Source organism: Fimicolochytrium jonesii (genome assembly GCF_025526975.1).
Source record: "Fimicolochytrium jonesii strain JEL569 chromosome Unknown EV422scaffold_10, whole genome shotgun sequence".
Classification (NCBI taxonomy): Eukaryota; Fungi; Chytridiomycota; class Chytridiomycetes; order Spizellomycetales; family Powellomycetaceae; genus Fimicolochytrium; species Fimicolochytrium jonesii.
In genome coordinates this window covers 550,360-565,159 of record NW_026515677.1, presented here as the reverse complement: position 1 = coordinate 565,159, position 14,800 = coordinate 550,360, and the positions used below count along the sequence as shown (strand labels likewise).

The window sequence follows — 14,800 nt, the reverse complement described above, 5'->3', positions numbered from 1 at the left end:
CCTTGAATGGCATTCTTCGTCTTCTTCACAGGGGTGCAATACTGCTTGATGCGCTCCTCAGGCCGGTGCATTCACGGCGAAGTTCATCCGCCTAAGTTGAAGACATTTTTCTACTCTATCAGAGTTGATCATGCATTAAACCTGGGAAACCATCTTCTCCATAGCTCTCAATATCTAAGCTCCAGAAGAATAATCGCCAGATGGCCAACATCACCGAAACATGACCACTGGGTATCCGCGTGCAGGCGCTTTGCATGGCACCAAGCTGCTCCCGCAAGGATGTGGTCTTCGTCGCTCTCTGTTTGCGGCGGGGACTATTCACCATCGGGAGTTGAGCACGGCGCGCTTGCCATTGCACTTCGGAGCAGCCATAACGTGCGAGCTTGGCCCGTTTGGGAGCCTGGTGGAGCATGCGAGCGATGTTGTTTGGGTCGGTCTGGTGATTCCGGTCAGGGTTCATGTCTGTCCATTGGCGAGTTGTTGCCCAAATGAAAGCTGAATTGCCTCCTGACAGTTCATTTCAACTCTCCATAGATCTTTCACTGGTCGAATACCGTCCTCAGCGGAGACTATCTTCCGTTGTGTTGCATCTGTGAATGATGATACTAGAAGTGACTTGTATCGTCCATGCATATCGGAATAGATGTTCTTCTTTGATGAAAACAGTGGCTTCATTGGTTGGGTATCATCCGCTGGACTCGATCCACTCAGACCGAGGAGCCTGACGGTGTGAGAGCCCTGTCATTTTGCTAGGCCGCCACGAGCACGAGCCTTGAGGACACCTTGAGGAAGCGGGCGCGTCTCGCAGTCCTCCTTCTTCTCGTTCTTTCCCTCCCGCTGGCCATCCCCGTTTCCCAGCGAAGTCAACCACAGTAGGCACACGAACCCCGCAAGCAAGCACCATGCCCGTAAGCATTCCCTCAAACCTTCTGCCTTATCAAAACGAGTGTCGGACGTCCCGGCTTACGTTAACGATCTTCCCCAACACACACAGAAATACACATTGGCCATCTCAGCCGACCTCGAGAACGTAACCAACCTCAAACCCCAGGACGTCAAGGAATACGACTGGAAAATCAAGTTCAAAGTATGCCGGTCATACCCCCGTTCTTCGAAGATGATTTTCGTCAGAATGAGCTAATACCATCCCACAGTGCTTGAAATGCCAGGAAGATCACAAAGGCTTCGTGGTGGTGAACGCCTCGGAGGAGGTGGAGCAAGCCAACACGCGTGGAGTGGCGAACTTGGTTATGAAGTGCAAGTCGTGCAAGAATGAAGGGACTGCGAGTGAGTATCTGGAAAGCGGAAATTGGGAAGATCGCTGGACCTAAAAGAGGACATGGGCAAGCGTTGGAGCTGAGAATCGAGTCACGTTTCTCGATATTGCGCTGTGAATGTGGAAGGTTGGGCCAGAGATTGCAGGAGAATCAAGAGGACCTTCGAATGGGAATAAAGTCGAGATTCCGTGGATTGGGTTGCAAAGTTGGATACGCTGGGACCAGCATACTCACGTTATGTACACTCTCGCACTTCTCTTTATCTCATCTCCATTCCCGCAGACATCCTCGTAGAAACCCTAAAACCCTACCAGCTTCAATCAAGCGGCAAATTCGCACCTATAATACAGATCGAATCTCGGGGATTGGAGCCGGTAGACTTTGGCGTTGCGGTACGATTCACTCACCCACCTCCCTTCCACACCCCTCTTTTTCCGCCAACTCCCTTGCTAACGTGCGACGTATATCGTGATACCCAATAGGACGGCTGGCAAGCAGAAGGCGCGGAATCCGGCACCCCGTTCAAGGACATCCCATTAGGCGAAGGCGAGGAGTGGGCCGAGTACGATGAGAAGGCGTCGGAGCCGGTGGGGATCACGGAGGTCAAGGGGCGCGTGGAAAAGGCATGAGCCAGTCGACACAGGGTTTCACAGAGAAAAACGCTTGCGAATAGAAGACACAATCCACAGCACTACAAGGCTACTGCATAACAGTGGCTGCGGGTTCTATGTAGATACGTAGCATTGCGGCGTAGGGATGACTATCGAAGTGACATGACTCGAGACGAATGACAAAATGGTATTTGTTTGGGGTTATATCCCGCCCTTTGCCACGACCACAGAGAACGACGCTCGACGGGTACATATGTATCAGTGGGCTCTCCGCCCCCTTAATCATCGAAATGGGGATGGTGGGGGAATGGAAAAGGGGGGAAAGGGGGAGCCGGCACACAAATCTATGAGGTACCAACGCATAACAGCAATACGGCCGCCGTTTTCCCAGACACAGCTAAGCCAACCCAGACCCGGGGGGCTCACGCACATAGTCATTACATCCGTCTGGTGGTGGTGTCAATCGCACCCAGGTCACGCTCCTCAACCATCCCTTCAACAACGCACTCATATCCGGATAACCTTCATGTTATCCGACAAAAACCCGAGCCCATTCGGCGGTGCCCCCCCAGCTCCCGGCACACCGTGCGAGAACTCGCTCCCATCATCCCTCAACGGACTTCCTTGCCCGAGCCCCACCTCCCCTTCAGGCGCGCCGTTCTTCCTCCGATACATCCTCCTCTCCTTCTGCAGCCGCTTCTGCATGCGCTTGCCCACCCGCTTGCTCCGCCTCACGACCGGCTTGATCGCGGCGGCCAGGTGCGGGTGGTTTTGCAGGTGGCGGTGGGACGAGAGCGGGGAGGAGGGTATACTGTGCTCGCCTTCGGGGGGCGGTGTGAGGGTGGGTGGGGGCGTGGCGGCCGTGGAGGTGGGTGTGGATGTGAGCGGGGTGGATGAGCCGGGGGTGGAGGAGTGGGTGTTGTTGTAGAGGTGGAAGTTGTTGGGGTGGAGGTAGGAGCTACGGTTGGATGTGGAGTTGGACGGGGTGGTAAAGGAGGATGCGGCGGTGGACGCCAGTGGGGATGGTGCTGCTGCAGCGCCGGGTATATTCACTGCAGACGATGCGAAGGGGTGGGAGAGGGATGACGCGGCAGCATCGGCTTCGGCGACGGCAGCTTCCTCTTGCAACTGCGCGATGACGGCGTTCGGGTTGTTGCCGAGCTGCTGCATGAGCGCTCTAATCTTGCCTAGATCAGAAACATTGGTCGCAGATATGATCGTTGCTTCCATCTGGTTGGGAGGTTGCTGGTGTGTTTGTTGCTGTGCCTGTGAGGACTGGGTCTGGAAGTGATGCATGCTTTGGAAGTTGGCGAGTGCGGCGTTCGCTGACTCGGGGCTCGGCGCTGTGCCCGTGGGAGCAGGACGAACGGACGCGTAGTGTTCCCAGGAGTAGTATGCGATGTGCAATAGTCTGCGATGTTGGGCGGTCTGAGATGAGGGCGAAGAACCTGCTTCGGATAACATATCCGAATGTGTTGCGTCAGCGGGTTTGTCAATCGACTCTCCCGACACGATCCAGACAGGTTCGCCAGCTTGATGCACAGCTACATCAACAGACTTTGCCCTTGCAAACGCTACCACCTCCATGTTGCCGCCTGCGAGGGGATGTGGGTCAGTATGATGATCCAGCCAGAGTGGATGAATCGCATCGCCACCCACGAATCCCCTAAAGTACATACCATAGCACCCATCCCGCCTCATCCGCCCAACATGCTGCTCAAAGCTGCCCTCCCCGTCCTCATCCACAAACGGAGCATACGTGTCTCGGTGCTCCACCAGATGGTCGCATACATCCCTACGAGCTGCAGAGTGGCTGTTGGGTGTGCCGTCGTACTGGTCGGATAGGGCTCGGAAGAGACAGTTGCCGTCGCCTGCCACGTCCTGGATGATGAATGAGAGCCGATTCGTTAGTATCACGGATACATGGATGCAGTAGAATGGATAGGCGCAACGAGCCTTGAGTGATGAGGCACAGCGGGGTACCCCTCCATCAGGGCCTTACAATGCACCAAGAGAGAACATCCGCGTAGCACGTCAGTTCCCCAGTCAGGAAAACAAGGCTGGATGCCAGGTGATATCCAAAAAACCTTCAGCTCCACAAAGCTCGCATGCCAAAGCCGCCATGCAGCCGCGGCTTCAACTCCGCCAAAGGCTACCTCGAGGCCGTTTGGGCAGCCTAGGACTCTTCACCCACACGCACACCCACACTCGTTGTATCATCCGGCTCCTACCTTGACAACCAACCCCAGCGAAGCAAGCTGCCTCCTCAACACCTCCTCAGCATCCGCAACCCCATTCAAGCTATGAAACCCACCCTCATTCCCTCCCCAGCCACCTCCACCCCCACCACCCCATCCCCTCGTCCGCCTCGCGGTCCTCGTCCTCGGCGGCGTGCGGGACTTGGAGCTGTTCCGGCTGCTACCACTCGTGGAGGCTGCCGGGTCGCCTGGCAGATCGTCTGTACCCGCCCGGCGGCGGTGGTGGTGTGAATGAAGGCCATGCCGTTTGAGCGAGTCTTTGAGTCTATCGACGCGTTGGTGCATTGCGGGGGCCTTTGAATGGGGGGTGGAGGAACGGCCTGGTGAAGGGTGATGCAATGGTGCGTGCGGTAGGGATGAGGTGTGGGGGTGATCTACAACACTGCGGTGTAATGAGACGGACACTTCAAGTATGTATGTGGTGTACAAATTAGGCCCTACGATGTTGTTGTTCTGGAAGCTATCAAAAAAGTTGTGCTTTTCTTACAGGGGGGGGGGTTTTACTCCGACAGCGGCCTTCTATTGTATGTAACTTTGTCACTTCTGCTGCCTCCGTGTGAGGCCCGGATAGACTACCACTGTAAATGCAAGGCCTGACTGACCCCAAGGGAAAAGGGGTGGGGGAAAAGGGGGCTGTCTGTCCTACGTCCAAGTATGTTATGGTTGCGGTAGAAGCTGAAGGGCAACATGCAAAGGGGGTGGGTGTTGTTATGCGTTGTGACGGACGCTTTACGGGCAAGGTGGAATGACACTGTCGGCACTGCTTACTTTTACCATGCACGCTGCTGCTGAAACCGGTTAAGATGCTCCTCACCGCCACTATTGCCTTTTTCCAACGCATCGCAAAGCGGTCATGGTACGTACATGTATGTCAATGTCCGGTCTGTGACTAGAAGGTTAACTTTAGTCATGAATTACGTCGTCGTACGAGACAAACCACGGAGTATGTCAGCGCGCAGAGGCGTCCCATAGGGACGAGACCATCAGTTCCCTGGTGCAAAGGGCCATGTTGTTGAGAAGGTAAAAAGGCAGGGGAACGAGGGATGGATGTGTCTGAAGTCGATGGGGATTGCCTCGAATACGCTCCTTAGATGTGCGGTACAGTTTTGCATGGGAATCAAGAAGCGCAAGATTCTGCAACGGATAGGAATGAGTCCCCATCGATAGACTGACGGAGTGCTGAAACTTACGCCAAACGATCCGTTACTGGATCAATGGAAACTTGCATAATATCAGGTCCATGCTCAGAAATGGGGTCTCAGGAGAGGTTCTGGGCAAAAGCAAGAACTCATGGATCGACAGGATTTCGACACTTTAGTTTCCTCGTCAGCGCGTTTCTCTTAATGATGAAAAAAGGTGACAGTTATCTTGAGACACATATTATTTTTTCGGATTGCCCGTCATGCGCGCGATTCTTATCGATAAGAACTACACGGTGCTCCTTGGCCTTATAAACACAAAGCGCGCATGCTTCGAGACTTCAGACCTGCTCAGGATGACCGTCGTTGCATTCATCGTTTTCATCTCAGCGGTGATCATCATCTCTTCAGTCTTCTATAGCCTGCCGCGCGGCTTCGCAAGTCTCATCCTGAATGAACTTGATAACCCTGCTTAACATAATGAACTCCATGAAATTCGCTGAACTCGATGGACTCGATGCACTGAATCAATAGTAGGGGCGCCATCACTTCCGTATCACATAGTATAACACCCTATCTTGAAGAGGGACGTAATTGTCCCGGATGTCAACCACCAGACACGATCCGGGATGTCGTTTAGCGGTCCAACGAACTAACATAGAGAAACAAGATGCGGATGGAAACCTGAGCACCGCGGCATAGGCTTTATACATGGACGTCAAGTCTTCATCAGCTTGATCAAAAACGAAGAGGAAGTCATGAGCTTCCTTCTGTGCCCCGGACTCTGAATACAACCGGTAACGCACCTTCATGTCACGAGGGAATCTTGCGACGACGTCTTCTGCAAAGCGCGGGCCATCACCAGGCGCGAGGCCAGTCACGATCAGACTGGGATTGGGGGAAAGCAACGACACGGTGAAGCTCCTTTGCCTGATGGTTGAAAGCAGTACCCCAAGCGGTACGTTATCGTCGTCATGTGTCCCTCGTTCACCCATGGGAGAGTGCTTCATGGCCATCTCATACGGTGGAAGTGCCAAGTGTTCCAAGTGTTCCAAGTGTTCATCCTTGATGTATTGAGAGTTGACGATCTGAGCGAGTCCCATGGGGTCATCTTCCCGTAAATACCTTTCCTTCCTTCTTCCGAGACTCATCCTTCCGGTTCCAGGCCTCTCGCCGGATACGAAGATATCCAAGGCATTCCTTGAGTGAATCTGTAATGAGGACCATAGTGATGATTGTTGATGATGATTATGATAGTTGTTGATGGTTTGTTGATGTCGAATTAGCTACCGATTATCTTTATATCGCAATATATGTGAGAACAAGAGCAAGATGATTTCTCGCATCTATATTTATGTCAAGGACACAATATAAGACAAACACGAGATGGATACCAGCAGAGCAACCACACAAGTCAACGTAGGTTCCGCACAACGTCTAGCTTTCCTGAGCAGAAACGGCCGTGTGAGGAAGTCGCTTGCGGTGGACCACTAACTGAATACAGTGGACTGGAGTTCCCAGCAGGGTGGCTGCGCAAAACGCCTGAGCGGCTCCTCAGCTGTAGCCGGCGAAGATGATCTTTGCTCCTTTCTGTTTCCGTCGATACCACCTGGCCGCGTTTCGGCGAAGACACTCAATAAGCGGTTTGCCCTCCGTATTCTCCATCGTTTCCGAAAGCAAACGCTTATGTCCAACGGACAACCCATCTTCATCTGTTTCAGCTGAATGTACTGCCCTGCATATATCGTAGAGATTCTTCCCTCTTCTATGATGCCTTCGCGAGGCGCTTTCTCAATATCGAGAACCGTGCTAGACGCACTACCGATTTTCGTTTTGATTTTGATATTCTGTGGCACTCAGACGGCGAAAAATACCGTTCCCTTCCCCTCTGAGACGAGAAGCTTTTGGACACTGTAGTGTCATTGATTCATTACCCAGCCAACGTTCTAATTGATCAGCGAAACAGACGCCGCTCACTTCGGCCCAACCAAACGTCTTCTCGATGGAAAGCAGGACCCAGAGATCACTTAGACCAGGTGGTGCATCGTATCGAGTTGCCTCGCGCAACTTGAGGGCCTTCTCCCCCTCACCAGCTCGCTCCAGAGTTGTCTCGTAGATGTTAAACAATGTTGCGATCTCCCTTTCTTCCGCCTCTGACATTCCGTACGTACCTTGTAACCAGGGGAGGCCTGGTGAGGCAAGTTCTCTCGGGATAACCGTGGCTCCATCCCAATCAAGAATGCCAGTGACATGGTCCTTGTCCACCATAATGTTCCTCGGGTCCAAGTCATCGTGCTCCAAGGCGAGTCCCTTCCGCTTGTGGTTGCAGTTTTTGTCGTTCACAATTGAGGCGACGCGACTGCGTACTCTGCTGAGCAAAGCTTTCGTTCGGTTGTTTTCATTTAACTTTTCCGACAAGCTTCCGATAAGCGTCTTGAATAGGCCTCCGATTGATTTCTGAGGGCCGAGATCGCTACATATTCCCGTTCCCACTTTGAAGCGTGGTGTTTGCGGCTGGGAGGCGAACAGACTGGGATCCCATTGGAAGCGTCCAATCGTCCGCAGGCGTATGCGCAGGAGCCGGGCTTGAATGTTCGCTAGTTGCTTAACGACTTCTCCTTTGCTCGAGAGAGGCATCGATGCCCACGCTTTCGCAAGAGGTTCGCCAGGCACCCGTTTCATGACCGCAATGTCCCCAAGGATTCCATATAGCTTTGGAACAGGAACATTCGTTTTCAATTGGAGATAGTATTGCGTGACTACCGGTGAAATGGTCATCTCGATGGGATGATATAATAGGCTTCCGCAGGACCACAGGTACAGGACCCGTCGAGCCGTCCGTGAAACCCATTGTAGCGAATAGAACTCGATTGTAGCCCCCGACAACTTGATCGGCAAGGTCGACGATGAAGACCAGGTTCCCATGACGCAGAAGAAACGGTGGTCTAATCCAGTTCCGCAGCGCAGTTCGGGTGAGTGTGTACTGAAGCCTCTCGAATAGGCTTCGTTTCGTTAGACGGTTTTCCCTTTTGCGTTCTTCTCCTCTCGAGCCAAGTTTACGGCGCACCATTGACACTCTTCTTTCTGTCTTGTAGTGGTAGATAGAAGGGGCGGTGGTTGTTGTCCTCGTCTGGAGCCGCTTCCCGACTTCGAGGTCTTGCATACGTACATACAGTACTTTGCAGACTCAAGGGAAGCAGCGAACCCAGCAGCGAAGCGAGGGACACGACACCCACGCGCGGCGCAGTGGTCTCTCGGTCTCTCGGGCAGAGCGAGACGGAAGAATGATTTGAGAGCAGGCCATATATACATACAATAAGCATAGCCGCTTCCCCCCTTTCCCCTCCAGCACCGTCCTTCAGCACAAACCAACAATACCCACCCTCTCACACCCTCCCACCCCCACCTGACTACCGCCGCCATATCCGGCGCCCCCCCCGTTCAGTTTCTCTCTTGCCTCATATAGGAACGTTCCCAGATCGGCGCAGTTTTCGCAGCATCCCGCGCACGTTCAAGAGGCCATTCCCCCCGATCCCGATACGAACTCCAGCCCCTCCCACGTTCAGACCTGAGGCCGTGGGAACAGAGGGCAGCATAGCAATTGGCAACCTCGTCGACGACTTGCAAGCACGATGCACGACAACGATCAAGATTCCGCTTTTGACGTCTTCCCGTGCACGGCTACCTATGAGCCTGTCTCGGCGGAGTTAGCGATCGCGGAAGCCGACGCGCAGAATCAGTTCGAACTCGATATGCAGGAGTATTTGAACCTAGAAACCGACCCGGCCACTGGTGATGCCAGCGATGTCACAATACGACAGCAGGAGCAACCGCTCCTGGCACCCGAAGAGGGTTACCTCTCCGACCCATATACGCACCACCCGTCCCCATCTTTCGCAGATTCGAGAAACCTTACCGACGCCGATGAGCCACCTTCAGCAGCGTTGGGAATGGATTTACTCCCGTTCTTTCCCATGATGGAGACGTTTGACGAGTCATTGAATATAGAGCAGGAATCGGCAGTCGTGGATCCTAGAATCTTTGCGCCCGACGCGACGGCTCAGTCACGGATATCACCTCCGGTGGCTGATAACGTGCTCGAAGAAGAAGAGAAAGAAGAGGAGGAGCGCCCTATCATCAAAAAGGAGAGAGCATCCCGGAGAACACAAAAGCAGCAACCGATAGCGATTCCCGATACGGTCACGCCGCCGACGCCATCACGATCGACTGGCACGAGACCATCCCAGAAAAAGCGACGTCGAGTCGCCAGCCCGTCGCCAGTGAAACATGTGAAACAGGAACAGGAGCCGAAGGCAGTTGCGGATACGGTCGAGTTCTGTTACGAGAAGGAAGACTCACCGGGGATGGAAAGCGTCGATCACCCCGCCAGTCGCGATTCCTCGCCTGACGCGCCAGCGCAACCCCTAAAACCAAACAAAAAGAAGGCCTCGGACGCAACGAGCACGAAATCTCGCGCCGACAAATTCTCCCTCGATAATATCGGCTACAGTTTGGAAGATCTCCGTCAATTCGTTGAGGAGCTCGAGGCTGACGACTCTATCACGCCGAAAGAGAAGCGTCAACTCCGCAATAAGCTATCCGCTCGCAATTTCCGCGTCCGACGGAAGGAGTACGTGACCCAGTTGGAGGATGAGGTGGAGGTGCTACGGAAGGAGAACACAAGTCTGAAGAGCTCGTTGGAGGCAAAAGCCAAGGAAAATGAGGACCTGAAGAGAGAATTGAAAGAGTTCAGGGAGAAGCAGGGTCGATTGCTGAACTTCAACCGTGACTCGACCAATCCGACCACGGCTACGTCTGCCGCCGCATCTACAGGCACAAACTCCTTCCACCACATGCAGGATTTCAGGCATGTCAGCCAGCGACTGCAAGTACATTCCGTTCGCGTTCCTGCACCTGCTTTATCGTCGTCGAGGCGACCGTCGATCTATGAAGAGCATGACGAAACTGCGGCTCGAGAAGCCGCTACGTCGTTTTTGGATCTTGTCAAGCGTATCGCTGACAAGGACGCTGGCAAGGACGAGCACGCTGTGGAAGCAACCCCGGAACTTTCAATCGAAGCCCCCAAATCGGTTGAAGCCCCGAAAAGCCCGGAACCATCTCAAATCACCGAGGATGCGGAAGATGAGATATCGAGCCTCGAATATCAAATCGCAACCGAAGAAGAAACCACGACCCCTCACACCCTTTCCACCCCATCGACCACTCCATCCCGTACCCACCGCTTTGCGACCCTCCGCCCGCAAGATATCGTCCGCGCAGCCTTCGAATCCCTCAAACTCGGCGAACTCCAACCCATCCCCACCCTCGACCGCGTCACCGACCCCGCTGCACGCGCTCACGCTGCACACATGGTGAAGCAGACCATCGCTTTGGCTGCTGTCCTTACCGTTCGTTGTTGAGTGTGCTTTTTCGGATCAGAAGTGCCATCCGACGCCCCTACCCTACCCTAATACCCCCCCCCCCCCGCATCTATACACGTACTCCCCTCCCCGAAATTGGTGGATTGTATGGATTTGCTTTTTGTAAACATCTTGGTTTTTGAGAAAACGTTGCCTTGTGCCCTCTACCCCACCCCTCTCCGATTGTTGGTGACATCTTGTTTGCCATCCACGTGCTTTGGGATCTGGGCCATGTACAGATGTATTCCGATGTACTGCTCTTGTTGTACTTTGGCGGAAAATCGAAATTTTTGTTTCTGTTATGCAATGACCTTTTGTTCGACCTGGGCATTTGACATGAGAAAATGCCGTTTGCACATGATGTTTTGTTTGTTGAGATTCAATGCACGCAAAAGAAAGGTATACATGAACAAACAAAAGACTGCCCAGGGTGCCTAAAACAAACCGCGGGGGAATACAAGGAAAGAAAGAAAGCCAACCAAACAGCCGAAACGTTCAGGCGTTTTTGGACCATAAACCCCGCCCGGCCGTGCTATGCTATCTGACGCTAAACCCTACATGAGGCGGTCGCATTTGACAGGTTGCACACATGGACCGGGTTTGGGGTTTTGTTCAAGCCTGTGGGGGTGTTGGCGGTGAGATGGGAAGCGGGGGGGCGGTAACAGAGGTTAGACTACAAGAGTGGTTCGGATCTACTTACAGGAACATGCTCACGCGCAGCCTCCCGGACCGAATCGACGTTGACGCCATGTTCTTTTTCGAACGCTTCGGCGTTGGTTGACTGTCGTCGGGAAGGAGAAGGAGGCAGGTTACCGATGTTGGAATGTTGTGCTCAAGTTATAGTGCCTCTCGCCGTTTCATTCGTTTCCGCCCCGACGGTGTAGTAGACGGAAACCCCCTCATAGCCTGATGCACACCGCCCTCCCGCATCAACCCCATTCCACACGACAAGAGTCCCAACTTCCTTCCCCCTACACCCCCAAATCGCGCACACAATGCAGCGACGCGCCCCATCCACGTCCACATCCCCCCTCCCCGGTCCCAACTGTACTAACCTGCACACGCCCCTCGTACTTCTTATCCAACGCCTCCTCGAGATCGGCGATATGTTCCAACTCGTCCTTATCAGCCACGCTCGCGAACCTGTCCCCGTGCTCGTGCGCGAGGATCTCGTCCACGTCCGAGACGAGGGTCGTGCCCCAGTTGTGCTGCCGTATGTTGCGGGGGTGATGGAGATGGAGATGGGGAATGTCAGACATTGATGCGGACATGCGAGATAGGATATAGGACGTCCCAAGTAGAGCTTCGCAACCCACGTTCAAGTCCCACAACCAATCCGAAGAGACCACCCTGAACTGCCGAAACAACGTACCTTCCCAGCCCCTCCCTTCTTAGTCGCCCCACCAGCGCCCTTACGGGTCAAGTGGTGGTCGCGGCTCTCGGCTTTAGGGCCGTTCGAGTGCGTATGGGTTCGGGTCATACTTGCTTCTGTTTTCGAAGGGTGTGGGTTGGTTAAGAGTGGTGGTGGTGGGTAAGGCGGTGATAGGACGAGTATGGCTAGGTTGAAGAGTTGTTGTATCTGTGGTGGGTGCTCTCTTATAGACTTATAGTTCTGCGGTACTGCTTTGGAGAGGTGCGAAGAGGGAAATGTTCAACTCATTCAAGGGGTCTTTCTGCAACTAGAGGCTTGCGTCTCTCCTCAGAAAGTCAACAGAAATGCGCAATCAGTGACGATTATTTGCGCAAGGGCCCCCGTTTTACCGAATGCGACAGCGCGTTCAGGGAATTTTGACGGCATCCCATCCGCCTGAGCGCCCGACATCCTCGAAATGGCAGGCTTTCTTTCCGTTGATCATATTCCACTAAACGCCGTCATAGCTGCTGTGCCAGCATCAAAATCATTATGTACTAATAGTATGTGGCCTTCCGGCGGGTATATACAGGGTGCCCGTTCACTAACGCGGCTACGCTCTCAACTCCTCCATTACCCCCACCTTCCTCGACAATTGCCGTCGTTTCCGTGCTACCTGATCTACATTTTCTTTCGATCCCTTCTTCGACTGCCGCGCTCTTTTCCTTTTCGCAGGCCTTGTTTCCGTATGACTAGGCACTTGCAGCATCTCCTCTTCCTCATGTTCGCTCGCACTTGCATCAGGCGTAATGGGAACCGCTGCGTCGGGCCGCTGGCGCAGGGCAGACCGCTGGGGCAGGACAGATGAACTCAAAATATCGGCTGACGGAGGCAAGGTAGGGTCATAGCGCCGATTCGTATGGATGCGGTGCCCCATAGACAAGATCTGCTGATCAGAGTATTCATCCAAGAGCAGCTGTTCGATCCGCTTGTCGGTATGATCGCGCTCGTCTCTGTCCATCTCTGCAAGCGACGGGATCCTAGTGGGAAAGGTCGGAGGGACGGGTTCGATGGTATCTTCGTCCGCCGAGCTCTCGCCGCAGCTACTCAGTTCACAGTAGTAGAATTGATTGATGCGGATTTTGGCTTTCTTGATCCGGCGGGTGAGATACTCGGTTTTCCGCGCGTTGATGGCGAATGTTGGCGGAACGAGAGCTTTGTTCATCCTCTCAACAGTGACGACTGGTGGCGTTTCGATCATTGGCGTTCCAGACGATGTTCTAGCCGATGAATCACGCACTCTCGCTTCATCCTCCTCTGTCCTAGTGCGTTCCTCTTCACCCAGCACGTCGATGATTTCCGATAGCGAGCGATGAAACATCTTCGGCTTCAGCATCTCGTCCGTAAAGAACGGAAACACTTTGGCGCAGGTCGTCAACATATCCTTCAGCTCAATGTAACGGTACGACACGTGTTGGTGCTCCTGGGCAAGAATTCCGGCCGCATGTTCCGGGATACCTGGCGGTGCCTTCTTCCGGAAGTGCGCCTCGTATGCTAGACATGCAGCTGCGGCCGCCAGCATTGCCGGGTTCTTGCCTTCGTGGAAACACCCTCGTCTGGCGACATCGAGTATAATGCGGGCGCGCTTTCGCAAGGTGGGCTCCAGCTCGGGGGATTTGACCCGTTTTGCTATGCCGTGACAGACTTTGTCGAGATAAGTTTCGAAGTTATAGTAGAGGCTGGATGTTTCGGGGATTGGCGTGTGCTTCTGTATGAGGTTTAGCGCTCTTTTCAAGTGCTGTGCTGTGACCTCGAATGCAACCTATAGTGTGAAGGAAACGAAGCCGGTTCAGTGGGGGTCCGGTAACAAATCCCGCGCCAGATATGAAAACCAAAAGACCTACCATAACTTCATCGACCGCCGTCGAGAGCCCAAACCGTCTAACATTCAACCAAACACAAGCAGCCGAAAGCGGTCCGTATCGAACCTTCGTCCTCCCAGACCTCAAAATCGCCTTCTCCGTAGCCCAGAACATCTTCAACACGGCGTCCGCATATTGTCCCAATTTCAACCTCGTTAGCCGGTCCTTCACCTCCATCTCGATGTTACGGGTCTTTAAGAAATCATAGGAAGCATTGTGAAACATCGACCCTCGAAGACCACCATTTGTGGGCACGGTTTGGAGAAAGCGGCTCCTTTGCTCTCCTTCGAGGGTATCTGCAACTTCTGTACGGAGTTCGACGGTGCCGATAACTTTACCGCAGGAGTCGCAGACGATCGAGCCGTCGTTTAGTTCTTCGGGAGAGGGTGCATCGCAGCACGCCGCCATTGTGGTCCGGTTTGCGCCGACTTTATCCGTCATGCACTGACGCTCGACCAGCTGCTTATCGGGATTGCTTCGACGCTAATCGTTTGTCGGCATCCGTAAGTGGTCCTCTCCAAACCTTCCACTGGAATGTGACCCACCACGACAATATACAATTAGGGTGTCCCTCGTCAGCGCCGGCTGCCCCACCCGTTCGCTTTCTTTGTGGTCACTTGAGAGTGTTATTTGGTAGGCTGGCACGCTGAGAGCCGGTTTGTGTGGAGCCCAGGTATCGAGAGACTTGAGCGAAGCTAGTCAGATATGCCAGGGGTGCTGAAGTGGCCCGAAATCGAGAAGGTTCGCTCATGGGCGAAGCAATGGGGAAGCACAGGGTGAGAGGGCTGCCTCGTCTTCCATTTTACGCGTCCGCTGGTCCGA

At 53.8% G+C, this 14,800-nt stretch overlaps 6 protein-coding genes across 6 annotated transcripts; 2 read left to right on the top strand and 4 right to left on the bottom strand.

Annotated features, from left to right (window-relative positions):
- The first annotated feature begins 692 nt into the window (after positions 1 to 692).
- EV422DRAFT_42632 (uncharacterized protein) lies at positions 693 to 1,941 on the top strand. The gene is made up of 5 exons (XM_053067136.1): positions 693 to 908; positions 995 to 1,087; positions 1,155 to 1,287; positions 1,560 to 1,669; positions 1,760 to 1,941. The coding sequence occupies exons 1-5, from the start codon at positions 903 to 905 to the stop codon at positions 1,904 to 1,906; spliced, it is 489 nt and encodes a 162-aa protein (XP_052926009.1). The 5' UTR covers positions 693 to 902; the 3' UTR covers positions 1,907 to 1,941.
- Positions 1,942 to 2,395: 454 nt separating this feature from the next.
- On the bottom strand, positions 2,396 to 4,431 carry EV422DRAFT_506110 (uncharacterized protein; the record flags this gene model as incomplete). The annotated part of the gene is made up of 3 exons (XM_053068536.1): positions 2,396 to 3,483; positions 3,568 to 3,769; positions 4,120 to 4,431. 3 exons carry the CDS (start codon positions 4,429 to 4,431, stop codon positions 2,396 to 2,398), a joined length of 1,602 nt encoding a protein of 533 aa, XP_052926008.1.
- A 1,332-nt stretch (positions 4,432 to 5,763) lies between these two features.
- On the bottom strand, positions 5,764 to 6,733 carry EV422DRAFT_42500 (uncharacterized protein). Its single transcript, XM_053067128.1, has 3 exons — positions 6,680 to 6,733; positions 6,411 to 6,582; positions 5,764 to 6,349 (listed from the first exon to the last, which is right to left on the bottom strand). The coding sequence occupies exons 2-3, from the start codon at positions 6,510 to 6,512 to the stop codon at positions 5,831 to 5,833; spliced, it is 621 nt and encodes a 206-aa protein (XP_052926007.1). The 5' UTR covers positions 6,513 to 6,582; positions 6,680 to 6,733; the 3' UTR covers positions 5,764 to 5,830.
- Positions 6,734 to 7,141: 408 nt separating this feature from the next.
- EV422DRAFT_506109 (uncharacterized protein) lies at positions 7,142 to 8,063 on the bottom strand (the record flags this gene model as incomplete). Its single annotated transcript, XM_053068535.1, has 2 exons — positions 7,142 to 7,186; positions 7,263 to 8,063. The coding sequence occupies 2 exons, from the start codon at positions 8,061 to 8,063 to the stop codon at positions 7,142 to 7,144; spliced, it is 846 nt and encodes a 281-aa protein (XP_052926006.1).
- Positions 8,064 to 8,529: 466 nt separating this feature from the next.
- EV422DRAFT_528153 (uncharacterized protein) lies at positions 8,530 to 11,033 on the top strand. Its single transcript, XM_053070263.1, has one exon. It carries the CDS (start codon positions 8,918 to 8,920, stop codon positions 10,703 to 10,705), a length of 1,788 nt encoding a protein of 595 aa, XP_052926005.1. The 5' UTR covers positions 8,530 to 8,917; the 3' UTR covers positions 10,706 to 11,033.
- Positions 11,034 to 12,551: 1,518 nt separating this feature from the next.
- Positions 12,552 to 14,761, bottom strand: EV422DRAFT_619780 (uncharacterized protein). The gene is made up of 2 exons (XM_053074079.1): positions 13,961 to 14,761; positions 12,552 to 13,878 (listed from the first exon to the last, which is right to left on the bottom strand). The coding sequence occupies exons 1-2, from the start codon at positions 14,417 to 14,419 to the stop codon at positions 12,670 to 12,672; spliced, it is 1,668 nt and encodes a 555-aa protein (XP_052926004.1). The 5' UTR covers positions 14,420 to 14,761; the 3' UTR covers positions 12,552 to 12,669.
- Between the last annotated feature and the right edge of the window lie 39 nt (positions 14,762 to 14,800).

Bases quoted from the DNA above. Each gene is read 5' to 3' on its own strand.
- EV422DRAFT_42632 (XM_053067136.1), top strand. The intron at 1,088-1,154 runs GTATGCCGGTCA...ACCATCCCACAG, and splicing joins ACTGGAAAATCAAGTTCAAA to TGCTTGAAATGCCAGGAAGA. The intron at 1,670-1,759 runs GTACGATTCACT...GATACCCAATAG, and splicing joins CGGTAGACTTTGGCGTTGCG to GACGGCTGGCAAGCAGAAGG.
- EV422DRAFT_42500 (XM_053067128.1), bottom strand. From the start codon at position 6,512: ATGGTCCTCATTACAGATTCACTCAAGGAATGCCTTGGATATCTTCGT. The intron at 6,350-6,410 runs GTATTTACGGGA...CAATACATCAAG, and splicing joins CTCGGAAGAAGGAAGGAAAG to GATGAACACTTGGAACACTT.
- EV422DRAFT_528153 (XM_053070263.1), top strand. From the start codon at position 8,918: ATGCACGACAACGATCAAGATTCCGCTTTTGACGTCTTCCCGTGCACG.
- EV422DRAFT_619780 (XM_053074079.1), bottom strand. From the start codon at position 14,419: ATGACGGATAAAGTCGGCGCAAACCGGACCACAATGGCGGCGTGCTGC. The intron at 13,879-13,960 runs GTAGGTCTTTTG...TTCACACTATAG, and splicing joins CGGCGGTCGATGAAGTTATG to GTTGCATTCGAGGTCACAGC.